We start from the raw sequence: 13,752 nt of genomic DNA, 5'->3' as shown, positions 1-13,752 counted from the left end.
GTTCAGCAGCGCCTGCAGGGATGGACAGAAGTTTAGCCCCAACCTTCACCCTCCCAGCAGGCAACTCCGCAGCCCTGCAGCAGCAGGCAGACCCTCCCTGTCTCCCTGCTTCTGGGGAAATGCCATGCTGCCAGAGATTTCTCACACAAGAGCATTTACATGACACAGTACCGAATGACAACAACTGGCTACATCTGGGAGACGGCTCTAACATAAGGATGAGATTAAAAGTTTTGTGTTAGTCCATGGTCTGGACAGGAAGCTGGGTGTTTTGATTGGAGGCTGCCCACTGATGCTCCCGCAAACTGCTGCTGTGCAGTCAGTTTTCTGCACTGGAATTTCCCTCTTTGTTTTCAGGAGAGAATGAAACCTCTTGGAAACTTTACAGTTCTGTTTCTGGTTTCACATACACTGTGCCAATGACTTCAGAACAAGGCTCCCATTTCCATCACGGAAATTGAGTTTTTAAGTATGGGAAGGTCCTGGCGTTAGAAAACAAGTGAACAAAAAAAAAAATGCATTAGACATTTAGAAAAGAGTAACTTGAAAGTAATTTAGGCTCCTGAACTGCAGAATGACTAATTTATAATTTTCACAGAAATACCTTCAAATGTATAATGTTGGTGTGAATAGCAATCATTTCCAGGCCTAGTGAAAGGATTTATATCTCAGTTTAACAGAAAAAAACTGTCATCACAAGAATTTGGGAGTGTTGAGTTGGATAAAAATGACAGGTAATTTTTAAAAAAACACTTGCTTATAAAATAAACACACACTTTGTCAAATGTTTTTTCCAATGTGTCTTTACAGACCTTGAGGGCCTGGTATCTATCTGCCCGAGTAGTCCTGATGGAAGATGTCTAAATTAAGGAGTCTGAACACAGACAAAGTTATCAGACTTTTAAAGAGCAGATTTAACTTCAAAATCTAAGGGAGAGTAAGAAAAATGTGTGAAAATAGGAGAGCACTGGACTGGAGTAGAGCATTCTGCCTCATGTTCTCTGTAGTCTCCATCTAGAGATGAACTGTGGTGTTTGTGCTTTCCACATGAGAGGAAATTTAATTTCCATTCTCATCTGGTACTTGACTTTCATTCAACAGAGGCTGAATACTCAGCCAAAGTGCACTATACTCCCTGGTGGATTTGCAAGTATGAATACTCTCTATACTGGTTTCAAACTGAAATCCTGTAGCCAGTTCAATGGTGACATCAGCAAAAATCCATCATAAATTTCTGCTTTTCTAGGAATTTAGATGTTCATCTGTTCATTTATTTCCCTTCTTGTGCATCCATCAATTCCAGTATTTCAGTTACGAATAACGTTAGCAAACACATGCAATCTGAGAAAAGAAAGCAACAGAGATGCTAAACATCACCATGCAGAAGCACATACCAAGCATAGTTACACAGAAGTTCTTCATTCAGCGTGCTAGAGGAAAGACTGGTGTAGCTGAAGTAAGGACCCTAAGGAAGTACAACATCATATCAGTCAAAAACATGCACTGAGCTTACCACATGCATAACATGGAAGTCTACCAAAACATGCAGTCAAACAGCCACAATAACAGTTTAACAGATCTCTTTTGAGTTAGTAAATGAGGCTGAATCTATTACCTCTTTGAGGTGTGTACTGTCGTCCTTTGGGTTGGTATGAAAATGTAGTCTTTCCACAATTTTTATGTTGGTAACGACATGCAAACATGGCCTTTCACAGACAAAGTGTGGTTTACAGTGCAAGCGTCAGTGTTAAATTACCTCATCCAAGTCTTCAAATTTCTTAAAGAATTATGAAAACTGCTCATGACCTTGCAATCTATCAGAACATCTTTCAAGACAGACTGTCTTTTCCTCTGTCCCTATAAAATCTGAATCACTCTTTTGAGATTGCCATTGTGTTATGAAAATACTTCTATGTAAAATTGGCTGTTCAACTAGATGATGCATGTCTTTAAAGGCTCAAATCAGTAGTTCATACTGTGATTCTGAGTAACTTTAATAAATGCAGTCCCACTTCAATTATTAGGTCTCCTTTGAATGTTTCATTTCATTTCACATTCTGCTACAGCGCTACAGTTCTAGCAGTACCCTCTAATATGGACTGCTCACTGTTTCCGAGTTCTCTTTTTCCACTGTTTCTTTTCCATACTCATTTTGCCTCCTCTATGCCTAAGATTTTCCTGTGTTTTTCTTCCACTACCTTGTCATACTTTTTACAGTATATAATTCACTATTCCTCCTTCTCCTCTTGGCCTGTGTTATATTCTTTTTTTCATCTTGAAATGATTCTTTTGCCTCATGTCTTTCCATCCACTCCTTCCCTCCCACCTTGTCTTTCACAGAGGATTAAATCATCTACCATTCCCTCTTACTCAGCTCTTCATTGTATTTCTAGATGCTTGCACTTCTCTCCACTCCACAAACACACTGTGTTCCCAGTATTTCCTACCTCTGTCTCTTTAATTGAATACCTTTTCCCTTCTCTTGGAAGATACATTTGTTCAAAGTATATTCTCCTTTCTCTTGAACAAGAGAGCCAGCCTCCTAACTGGAGACAGCTCTCTTTCTGTTGGGATCCCCAAAAGGGCAATCTGTTGACTGCAGAGAGGGGATGATCTGGATCCAGTACATTTTGCTACAGACCAACCATATGCTCTGCCAGGAGAAGACTGTGTGCTGTCCACAGAGAGTAGGCAAAGAGGGCTGGGTACTGATAGCTTCAACATCTAGGGGATGGCTGTAGCACCTGCAGAAGCAGGAAGGACCTTTTTTTCCTCTTTATATTCTACCATTTATTTTTATCCTGTTGGCCTCATCAATCTCGGCTATAGATCAGGACAGGGCTAGTCCTTCAGCTATTTACTCCTCCAAAATCCCCCAGATTCAAGCGTAACATTCTCTTTGTATGACTAGTCACTCAGAGCAACATCAAACATAATTTCTAGGTGAATCACGTCTCCATGGAAAGCTTTCGACACAGAATGTGAACCATGTGGTCTAGGAGTATGGACTCTGTACACAAGCAATACCTGTCATTCCTTGGAAAAAAACTTCCAAAATTAAAACAGTGCTTGGGCTTTCTACAGGCCAAATACAGTAAAGTATTTGTGTGCATCCTTTTGCTATAGAAAAGCATGAAGGAGAAGCTTTTCAAACTTATTCATTACTTAAAGAGACAAGGGGGAAAAAGGCCCTTCCTCCTTCAGTGCACTCACTGGATTGTTTCTTCCTTTTGTGAGAGCTGCTGGATTTCCCTTGCTGTCTGCTGTTTTCCTTCCTAATGAGGCAAAAGGCAGCGTTGATGAGGTTTTGATCAGGTTTGCTGTTTGACAGTTGTTGTTGTTATTTTGGTTGCCACTCAGCGTCTCCATTATGGACCGAAAGGTTCCAAAAGGCCTTTTCAGCTGGTCTCCTGCTGGCTCCCCAGAGCCGGCTGGAGCCCGCACAAGTCCTTTGCCCCGGTCTCTATCCTTTTCCTCGGTTAGTTCTGACTCTGCTAGCTCCACCTGCACCACAGGCTCCTCAAAAGTTACCCGGAGTTTCAAATTTTGGGAGGTTCTGCGCTTTGAAGATGGAGACTTAAGAGCGCTCTTAGGGCTGGTGGCAACCTTTTGAGCACTGGCACTGTCCATGCTGGATGGAGAGTTGTCTCCACAAAACTGGCTCTGAGGTACAGTACTAGACTGATACGGGGCTTCGTTATCCGGGTCGCTGTTCTCTGAAGTAGGGGAAGGACTGTGGCCATCCACAGGCTTAGAGACCCTGATACCAAAAGGGAAGCGACGTCCTGCTGCGTTAGTGTGTTTCTTAATCATCAGGTGCAAACTCTCTGTGGTCTCAACACTCTCCACAATGGGCTGAGGCCTCAGTTTATCAGTTCGCTTCACAGGGGTGTTCTTATGGTCCTCAGAATTAGCTGAGTCTGTGTCAGACTCACTGAGTGACCTCTGCATCAGTTGCCTCAGTCTGGCTAACTTCAGCTCCCTTTTCTCTGGCAAAATCTTCTTCACGTTCTTGGAGGATGCATGAGCACCCTGAAATTCCAAAGTCAGCTTTTCCTGCATACAGACGTTTTCAGAGATTTCCTTCCCCAACAACTGGCGCAAGATGTTATCTGAATCCTCATCTTTTATCTTGGCTCGAGTGCGACTAGAAGTTCCCAAGCTGCCAAGAATCTGAATCCCATCTTGGGTGTTCAATTTACTTTTTGGTGGAGACAATTCATCTGCTTCAGATGGTTTCCACTGGGGTTTGCCAGAAGCAGGAGATGATGGTGAGCTTAAAGAAAATAAAGGAGGAAATACCACAGCCAGATTAATGCACATATAAAATGTGAATCTGCCATTTCCAGTGTACGCTGCCTCAGCTTATTGTTACTTATCGTCTTCATCGCTACTCACATGGAATTCATTACTATGATGACACAGTGAAGACTACACAGAGAAGGATGCAACCCTGCTTCCATTCCTAATTAGGATCTGAGTCTCTTTACTTTCTCTTACAAAGAAAACTCCTTAAAATCAAAACTTAGAATGGTTATTTAGATGCCAAAGATGACTTTCTGAGGAAAAATTTAGAGAAACTACTGTTTCCTATTTGTGGGAGTTGACATGGTTTAAAAGCCAAAAAACCCCACAAGGCCAAATGCCTACTATCCAAGCCACATCATAATACAAAAGTAGCTTATTCTAAATACTGTGAAAGTACCAGCTCTCTGCATAGCAATGATTTCATAAATCCAAACTTCATCTGATATTAATAACAGCCATCTAAGACCTCATAAAAAGTCAGGGAAAAAACCCTTTTCAGATATGAAATACTGAAAAGCATGAGAAAGGTGACATGAATTTATTTCAATACTATTAGAATAATAAATTAAATTTAGAACCCCAAATGTTACACAGTGAGGAAACAGCAATCTCAAGTCTGATCTGCAAAGAACGTAAATTACAGAGGCCACTTCTTTCCCCATGACATATGCCAGAGCTCATAATACCCCACGTTCTTATTTTAAACCACTTTTCCTCTGAGTAAGGATAAGATGACAAAATTAAGGTTAGTGTGAGGCAGTGAATTAATAAATTTAATTTATTTTTTCACAAGCAACTTCTACTCTGATCAGTCCATAGCTCTCACAATGCATAAAATGCCACCTCATCTTCAATTAATTTTGTGTTTTGAATTCTGCGGCAAACTGAAACAGATACTGAAGAATATGCATCTATCTACAATAGACATTCCCAGTAAAAGGGATAGGTGCTCTTAGATCTGCTGCTGGCTCTTTGGATGTTGATAATACCCACAGGTGGGTTCTAGCTGGAAAGAAAAGTAGTAGCCAACTATGAAATAAAATTTTAAAGAACAAAGTATCATTTTCAGATTTGCTCACTTAACTAAAAAGATGTTGAAACCTACCATTTTACAGGAATAGTGAATGATTTGAGATCTGCTCTCACCTGATCTTATCTGATACTGAAAGTAAAATGGTTATGGTTCTTACTCAGATGTGAGATCACTTGGAAAGACCACTCAGCAAAAATCACAGAAACCAAATGAACTGGAAGACAGTGTTTGGTCCCATTGTTTCTGCTGATCTGGCAGACAGGGAAGGCAAAGATCATCAGATTAAAAAAAACAACTCTTTCCAGGGTGGTTTTCTACTTAGCAGGAGTTTGGAATTTACAGCCCTTTCCTAGCTTAAGTTCCTCTACACAAATGCATTTCCAATCCCGAAGTCTTTGTTAACTACTTCTCTAACTATGTGCACTTGTCTGAAATCTGAAACACTGACAGATGAAATTCTGGGACATGGAGCACTTGTCCATAAAAGAGGCATTCTGTGAGAATGGGAAAAAAGTAGTCACTGATCCTAGAAGTTCATACTTGATGACCCAAAGTTCTGACTGTCAATGCCTGAAAAAGATTTTATGCTGGCTTTATACTTTAACATATACGTAGCTCCCTAACAATTCTGAAATAATGAGAAGTGCTGCATATGTCTTCCAGAGAGGAAACTGAATCAGAAGGTAACGATAAACCAAGTCCTATTTGCCTCTGAGTTACTTAATTCCTTTCAAAGTCTTCTTAAGATTGCTATCAGAGAGAAGTTGTGTGCTTGCTTGACTTCCATGCACCACACTCAAAGTCTATGTCAGAGGTCAGAGAGATATGTTAGCAGCCTCCAGATCCAGTCCTCTGCCTTTACTTTCCTCCTCTTTAATGCTACTCAGTTTGTGTCTATTTCTTTGACTTCTGACAGGATCTGTAAACAATACATAAAATTTCTGGAGTTTTGACGCTTTATACAAGCTACTGCAGGCAAAAGACTTAATGAGTATAAGGAGTCTTATTAACCTGAAAGCAGGTTTTGTCGGTGACTGGTTTTACGAATTACAGCTGGCAGTAATGTACAGTGGAACATCACAAGGCCAAACTTTACAACCTTCCTACGGGCTTCTAGGATTCTCTGCTATTCATCTAACACAAATTCTATTCTACTCCACTGTAAATCCAATTTTCACTCTGCTGGGAAACAGAGACTATTAATTTCAGACTCAAAATTTCCAATATTTATACATTATACATGTCAAATTCTGAGAGCTCAGCTTCAAGCCCACAAGGTAAAAGAAACACATTTACTTCAACAGAACACATCTACTATTTAGACAGGTCACAGCTTCTCCTGACAACTGACGGTATCATGAAACTGTGCAAATCCAGTCTGCACCACAAGTCCATTCACCTTACCTTGGGGACATGGACAGTGACTTGCCCTCTGACCGCTGGACTTCTAAAAGCTGCTGGAGTTGGTTCTGTAGTGTCACACGTTCCACTGTTTGCCTGCAAGAAAATGTAAGACTGTTTACCTTGAATTTTAAAACAGTCAGTGCTTGTTCAACTTCGTAGTCAAAACAGAAGTCCTTTTCACTTATACTTTACGTAGTACATAAATGGAGAAATTATAAGTACTAGCATAAACAGAGAGTTTCTACTTGTCTCTGAATCCCTGTGGACATTTTGTGATCACTGTACAAGACCAAATGAGAGATGCTTACATGTCAGAGATTATTTATTATACAAGGACAAGTGGGGAATCATAAGCAGCAGTTCATTGGAACTGAGTGACTCACAGAAAATAATAGTCCAGAAACAAAGATATGGCAGAGCAGACTTAGGGCCACTTGGTTCTTACTTGTTTGTGTAAAGGAAGAGGAAAGAGACAGATTAAGATGACACTTCCTACATTTGGTGGATGGATTTTGCTCAGCTAAATGATAGATCAGACAACTGCTCTCTCCTTTCCTATCTGCAAATTAACTTGGAGAGGAGCCTTTGCCCACCGGAAAGGGCTGGTCCAACCTTCTTCAGCTATAGCATGGTGCTACGTATGACCTCTCTGTATTCAGGGGAGCAGGAAAAAGCACATCTGCTTGCTGCCCAACCATACCAAAAGTCCTACCTGTGCTCTGCACCCACCTGACACTCAGTAGTGCTGTACCTACTGCAGTCTATCACTTTCAGAGTGGTGTTGATATTTAAACTGCTGTGTAAATAACTTTAGAGACAAAAAATTGTAATAGCAGATATAAATCATTAGTAATATGAAAGTGACATCCATACTGGAAACCCCATTTACCACAGAACTGTAATCACAGTCTCTGTTGTCCTGCCACATACTTACTTCCATAGGAAGGACTCAGTTGAACAAGATAACCTGCAAACCTTCAAGTAGTTCTACAAAAGTGAAGGAATAGATCAGTTTGCCACTGAAGGTTCTCTCTGTCTCTGCTCTCATCCAATTTAGAACTTTTATTCTAAGATCAAAACACTCCTTTAGCTTGTTTACCACCACAGATAACATTAAATCTTGTGTAGTCACCTGTAAGTTCCAGTGCCTCTAAACACTGTACAGAAAGAATTATTGTGAAACTATTAGAAAACAGGAGACCTACAGCTTTTCGTTACTGTGCATATGCTATCTTTCACCTGGAATACAATTGGTAAATTTAGTTTTATTCCCTGGTCCTGATCAAATGACCATGTGAAAATGACTTTTTATCTGTTCCTTCCAGGCTCCGCTTCTGTTGCTGTAGAAGTAATATGTTTTCAGTATTTTTATTCTTATTGGATCTGCAGAAGTAATATGGTTGGTTCTATGACAGTGAGCTGGATTCTTTCCTAGCTTGCATACCATCAGAAGAGTTATCTGAGTTCCAAATGCAGACTTTATAACTGGCAATGTCAAAGCCAGAAATAATCCAGACAACTTTTTAGACCAGGGGTTGTACTTGCAGGGCTGGCAGAAAACAAACATTTTACTTTTAACATATCAGAGAGGATCTGAAAAGTGTTTCAGAACTGAAGGTGGGATCTTGACATATTGCCTTGCCATCGTATTTTACAGTACAACTATGCTTTATGTATATCCTTTCTTCCTTTAATTTTCCATCTTCCTTCCTCTTGCCTACACACTTCCTTAGACAATTTTAAAATTACTCCTACCATCTGTCAATGTTGGCTTATATTGCAAGTCCTCACACAGTCTCTTTTAAGAGCCAGGGAAATTGTCATTTGAGATTAGACTGTGATGTGATTTATCTGTTTTATTTGCCTTTTATGCTTTCTTCATTTCTGAATATCTAACTAATGTAGCTAACAGCTTCTTATGCCTTTAGCTTTAATGGACGTCTCTGAGACCTCTCCTGCTGAGTTAATGTTCTCAATCCACTTAAATATTTTACTGTGATAAAATACTTAAAGTTTCCTCCATTGTCAGAGTTTAACTAGCTAGTAAATAGCTCACAGAAACCCATACATCTTGCCAACACTATTCCTAAAGATATGTAACATACACATATGTACATAACATTGAAAACAAGGGATCACAACCTCTTGGAACAGCAATATTGCTAAGCATTTAAACCAGACTGATCTAGAAGATGAGCACTGTAGCTTCAGGGGTAAGAGGGTCTACTTGCTTTATGATATATAATGCCCAAATTCTGAGGGTCTTAGATTAGACAATGTTCCAAGTAATTTGTAAAGACCCTTCTGCGTCTACTTAGACAATTGTGGACCCCAGCTACCTCCTAATTAAGTCAGGGAGCTCAGTAACTGAACAGGGAACAAGCTGAGGCACTGTGCTTTAGTGAAGTATCTTTCAAAGTATGTTGCCTTACTGCTTCATAGAAGTCTAGCGAGCAGTTGTGGTGTTTTGCTGCTAGCCAGGGTCAAACTACAATACTAGGGAAGCATTAATTTTATGTTATTGGTTCTGACTTGGTCGCTTCAGGTCAGGAAAGCCCAAACAACGAAAGTCATTATTGCTAATACTGTAAGTGCCAGAAACCATATACTTGTGCAGGTAGGAATTTTCTACACTGGGAACTAAGGTTTTTTCAGACAGATGAAATCAGTGAAGGAATAACTAAGATTGTAAGACCTAAGAAGACCTCAGGAAATAAAATGAAAACATTTTGTGCAGACTCTGTGGGAAAGTTTTGTTACTGTCTTAAGCATTTTGTTTAGTTCAGAAAGTCCTACTGGATTGATCAAACTTCTATAGTTCACAACAGATGCAAACTAAAGCTTTTATTTTTAAGCCAGTAATAGCAGTTTCTGTGGGTCACCTTCCACTTTACGTATAGAAAGAGTTGCTTGGTTCCTCAGTTAATCCCTTGTGAAGATTCGATGGAACATTTATAGTTACTACTTATTTCCTTCTTTCAAATATAAAGACTTTTGTCTCTGAATGAAGACTTAAACCCAACTGAAAAGGTTTTGCCCTGTTCCTCTGTATTTGTCATCTGAGCTGCTTTGGATCAAAGAGTTGCAAGACATAAAGACTGGCAAAATGTGATTTTATTGTTTTGGTTTTGTGCCTTCTTTTCAGGAATGGCTTCAAAGAGTCTGATGGATTGGGGTAACTTCTCTCTAGAACTGCCCTGTGTTGCCTTGATGACTGGAAGAGCTCACAAAAAGAGACTAAAAGACAGTACTTCCTTCTTTGGTTTAGGATCTTTGAAGATAGGTCTTGTCAGGTGCTGGTCTATGACAATTTCTGTGCTTCTGTTCTTGCACAGTATCAATTATTCCACTCTTCCCGTGGTTGGGGACATACAGTGTCACCAGAGAGAGGCTTTTATCCCTGGCTAATAAGACACCCAGAATAAAAAAAGGTTGTTTGACCAACTCAAAATTACAGCAGCTGAGGGAAGGTTGGGAAGCAGATAAGGGCTTTCAGTGTTGATATTGACACAATCGTCACTCCTCTGTCTCTAGAACAATGTCCATTAACATCAGCAGAAGTAGGTGGAGAAAATACAGGAAAGGCAGCCCAGCTGCCCAAGTTGGAGCCTTTGCTATGTAGACTTAGACTGTAAACTGGACTTCCATCTGTTGCCATCTGATGCTTTCAGGGTCTTCAGGGGTGCTGTAGCCAATGAATTCTCCTGCTATGCCAGAGATAAGGCCCCTTGAGAAGCTGTCCTACACATGTACTTTGTACCATCCTTGGATTTTTATGCAGGATGAGACTGCAAAACAGGGCAAGAGTCTTCTTCCATCATCCCCCCTGGCTCCTGAGTATCAACCCCCGAACACGGTCCATTGCTTCTGTCAGACCCACTCACAGCCTGAGGCCTGCAGCCCAAATAGCCATGCAGAAGCTATTCTTTCAAGCAGAAAATAGAATATTTCGCTGCCTTGGTAAACTCCAACAGGGTTGCAAAAGAGACTCGCATCCGTGTGTAGAAGAGGAAGAAAAGGCTACTGCTGTACTTAGGGGAGCTACATCTGAAGCCTGAAAAAATAGGCTGCTGAAGGGAAGCAGATTTAACTCCAGCTGAGACAAGCAAAGGAACCCATCAGGAGCCAGATAAATATCATTTAAATGACTTCCTATGCATGCAATCTGTGAAATGATGAGGGAAGACTTAGGGAAGACTTGGAAAAGAGTTAATGCTTTTGTCAGGAAAGTCAGAACTAGACTATTTCTATGGGGGTAAACAGCCTGCTGACTGACATAACAAGTCTTTCTTTTCCACATGAGAGGTAACACATCAAGCACTCATGAGCACTGAAGAGAACAGAAATGTGGAGAATCCCTGGTTGCCATTTCTACTTTCTGGTGTCTGTGGGGATTTTTTGCTGAGTTATGGGGAAAAAAAAATCATTATATGTTGAGATCAGTCAGGTGCTAATGCAGGCTGCTCAGGAAATACCCTAGGTTCTGCTTTTTTCCTTTATATCAGTTGGTTTCTATGTTTTAGTATTTCTCAGCAAATGAATCAACTACAAAACTCCTGGTACTTTGAAATGTCCAGTGAATAGTGTCAGACTGTTAAATTATGAAAACTGTGAAAATTATAATAATCCTTAGTTCACTGTATTTATAAACGTATAAACGTAAAAGAACAGTGAAGATATCACAAAGAGAAAATGCCTTTATAATATAAAACTTAGAAGTACAAACATAAAAATAAGCACACTGCCAATACAGGAAGGCATTCTGTAATGACAGAGGGGACTGCTACTACACACTCCTTTTGTCGTAAAACAGTACAACACAGATACCTGATTATACCAAAAGGGTGAATTAACAATACAGGTAATTTTTACCCCTATTTTCAAGCCATACAGTTTGAAACTAAAAATTGTATCCCTGTAATGGGTTGGCTGCAGCTGGCAACCAGGTACGCAGCCAGCTGATCTCTCACTCGCTCTATCCCTCAGTGGGCTGGGGGGCAGAAAATAGGAAGAACAGAGGCAAAAAATGTCCTTATTCAAGATACAGACAGGGAGATCACCTACTAATTACTGTTATGGGCAAAAGAGACTCAGCTTGGGGAATTTAACAATTCATTGCCAATTAGGATAAATATTTCATTATTGGTTCAGGTATTGGGAAATAAGAAAGGGCAGACATTTAAAACACCTATCCTCCCCTTTTCTAGGCTCAACTTCACTGCCAGGTTCAGAAGCAATCCAAGCCCCTCTTCTCCCCCATTTTCAGGGGGAGATACCTCTCTTCCCCCCTTGTCATGGCTGAAGGTTACTCCCAGTCTTTTCTGTAAAGCAACGAGCAGCACAGGTCAGGGTTTGTGTGTGGCAGTTTCTCTCTGCTGCTCCTTCCTTCTCATTTTTTCCTGTGCTCTAGTGTGGGTTCTTTACAGGCTGCAGTCCCTTCAGGGAAGCACCGGCTCTGGTGTGGGCTTATCCATGGGCTGCAGTGCTTTCAAGGGGTGTACCTGTTCCAGCATGGGTACTCCACGGGCCACAGTCCCTTGGTGGTGTGTCTGCTCCACCATGGTGCACCTCCTGCTCCTCTGACCTTGCTGTTACCTCTGTTTGTTGCTCTTCTATTCCCTTCTCTGCTCTGGAATTTTCTGCCCTTTCTCAAATACGTTTTCACAGAGGTGCCATGAACTGGGCTGATGGGCTTAGCTTGCCCTGCTGTGGGTCTGCTGGCGGAAACCAGCTGTGTCCCACAAAGGGCAGCCCCTCACCTGTTCTCACAGAGGCCACATCTGCAGCTCCCCTGTCTTGTAAGTTATACCCAGTAAAATTACCCACATTCTGCTTGCCTAAAATGATACGGTCTCCTCTAAACAGAGGTCAAAAGTCATTTTCATGGCTTGTGTTAGCTCACAAGCTCTTGATTCTGTATCTAAGTTGGAAAAACATTAGTTCGGTGCTGATGGTTTCTAAGAGTCTTATCTTATGAGCCTATTGACATGCTAAGTCACAGTAAATAAACCAACAATAAATGCTAGCAATTGCATAAATTCACGTTTCAAAACAACAGGCTCTTTACAGAAGGTTCAGTAAAAACCATACTAAATATTTAAACCAGCTCCTACGGAGAAAAAAACATAAGATATTTCCTGAGTAGCCACTGTGGCCTTCGGGGACCTTCCAAGTCCACAAAAACTTCTCGAACTACTGTTTCCACTATTCCTCCCAACATCAACACCCAGCACTGTAACTGGGAAGAGCCACTCACTGTATATAAAAGCACAAACAGAAATTATGATCAGCAATGACGTGATCCCAAGGTACGCAAAAGGAAAAAGGACCAGATCGCTTCATGCATACTCTTTTCCACTCCTACTCCCTTCATCTTTCTTCACAGCAAACTGCTAAAAGAGAAAAGCTGAAAAACGGAGCCGCTAAAGGTGAAGGGAAAAATGCTTGAAAGCACTTGAGTGGCAATAAGGTAGAAATATGACTTGAAAATATCATATATAAGAAGCACAAACCAGACACTGCTAATAAATTGAAGATGAAGTAGGGTATATTTTTAAGAATTATATCTCTGCTGAGAATGAAACACTTACTCCTTCAGCTGCTTAGTTAGCTTGACAACCTGAGAGGCCAATGACATACACGTCTCCACAACCACTAAGTAGCGGGAACACATGGTGTGCCCGTGTCGCTCAGCACTTTGTGAGGGTTTCTCTCCCGCGTGGTTTTGCATGGTGACATTTGCTCCATATTCAACCAATGTCTGTGAAAACAATAAAGGAAACATTGACACCTGTAAGTGTAAATCTCTGCTGTGACTTCTGGTCAACCACAACAATGGCTGGATGTGAACCACTCCCAAATAAAATGCTTGAAATTGTTCGTCTAAGCTAACAATTTTTAAAAATCAGTCACTGACAAGTCTGTTTGTAGCTCAAACTCAAAACACGTACCACTAAAATCTATAATTCAGGTGCAAGGATAACACAGAATCACAGAATGTTAGAGAT

At 40.7% G+C, this 13,752-nt stretch overlaps 1 protein-coding gene across 1 annotated transcript in view; it reads right to left on the bottom strand.

The window, feature by feature from the left end:
• LOC104465076 (synphilin-1-like) overlaps nt 1-13,505 on the bottom strand; it is a gene marked incomplete at its 5' end in the record, with an annotated part of 16,888 nt that extends 3,383 nt beyond the window's left edge. The window contains 4 exons of the mRNA XM_010077984.1: nt 1,395-1,465; nt 3,214-4,276; nt 6,746-6,838; nt 13,336-13,505. Coding sequence (XP_010076286.1) covers nt 1,395-1,465; nt 3,214-4,276; nt 6,746-6,838; nt 13,336-13,505 — 1,397 coding nt within the window. The remainder of the gene's footprint in view (nt 1-1,394; nt 1,466-3,213; nt 4,277-6,745; nt 6,839-13,335) is intronic.
• Nucleotides 13,506-13,752: the final 247 nt, after the last annotated feature.

This window comes from Pterocles gutturalis, unplaced genomic scaffold (genome assembly GCF_000699245.1).
Source record: "Pterocles gutturalis isolate BGI_N339 unplaced genomic scaffold, ASM69924v1 scaffold22968, whole genome shotgun sequence".
NCBI classification, from domain to species: domain Eukaryota; kingdom Metazoa; phylum Chordata; class Aves; order Pterocliformes; family Pteroclidae; genus Pterocles; species Pterocles gutturalis.
This window is presented reverse-complemented; position numbering and strand designations above follow the sequence as displayed.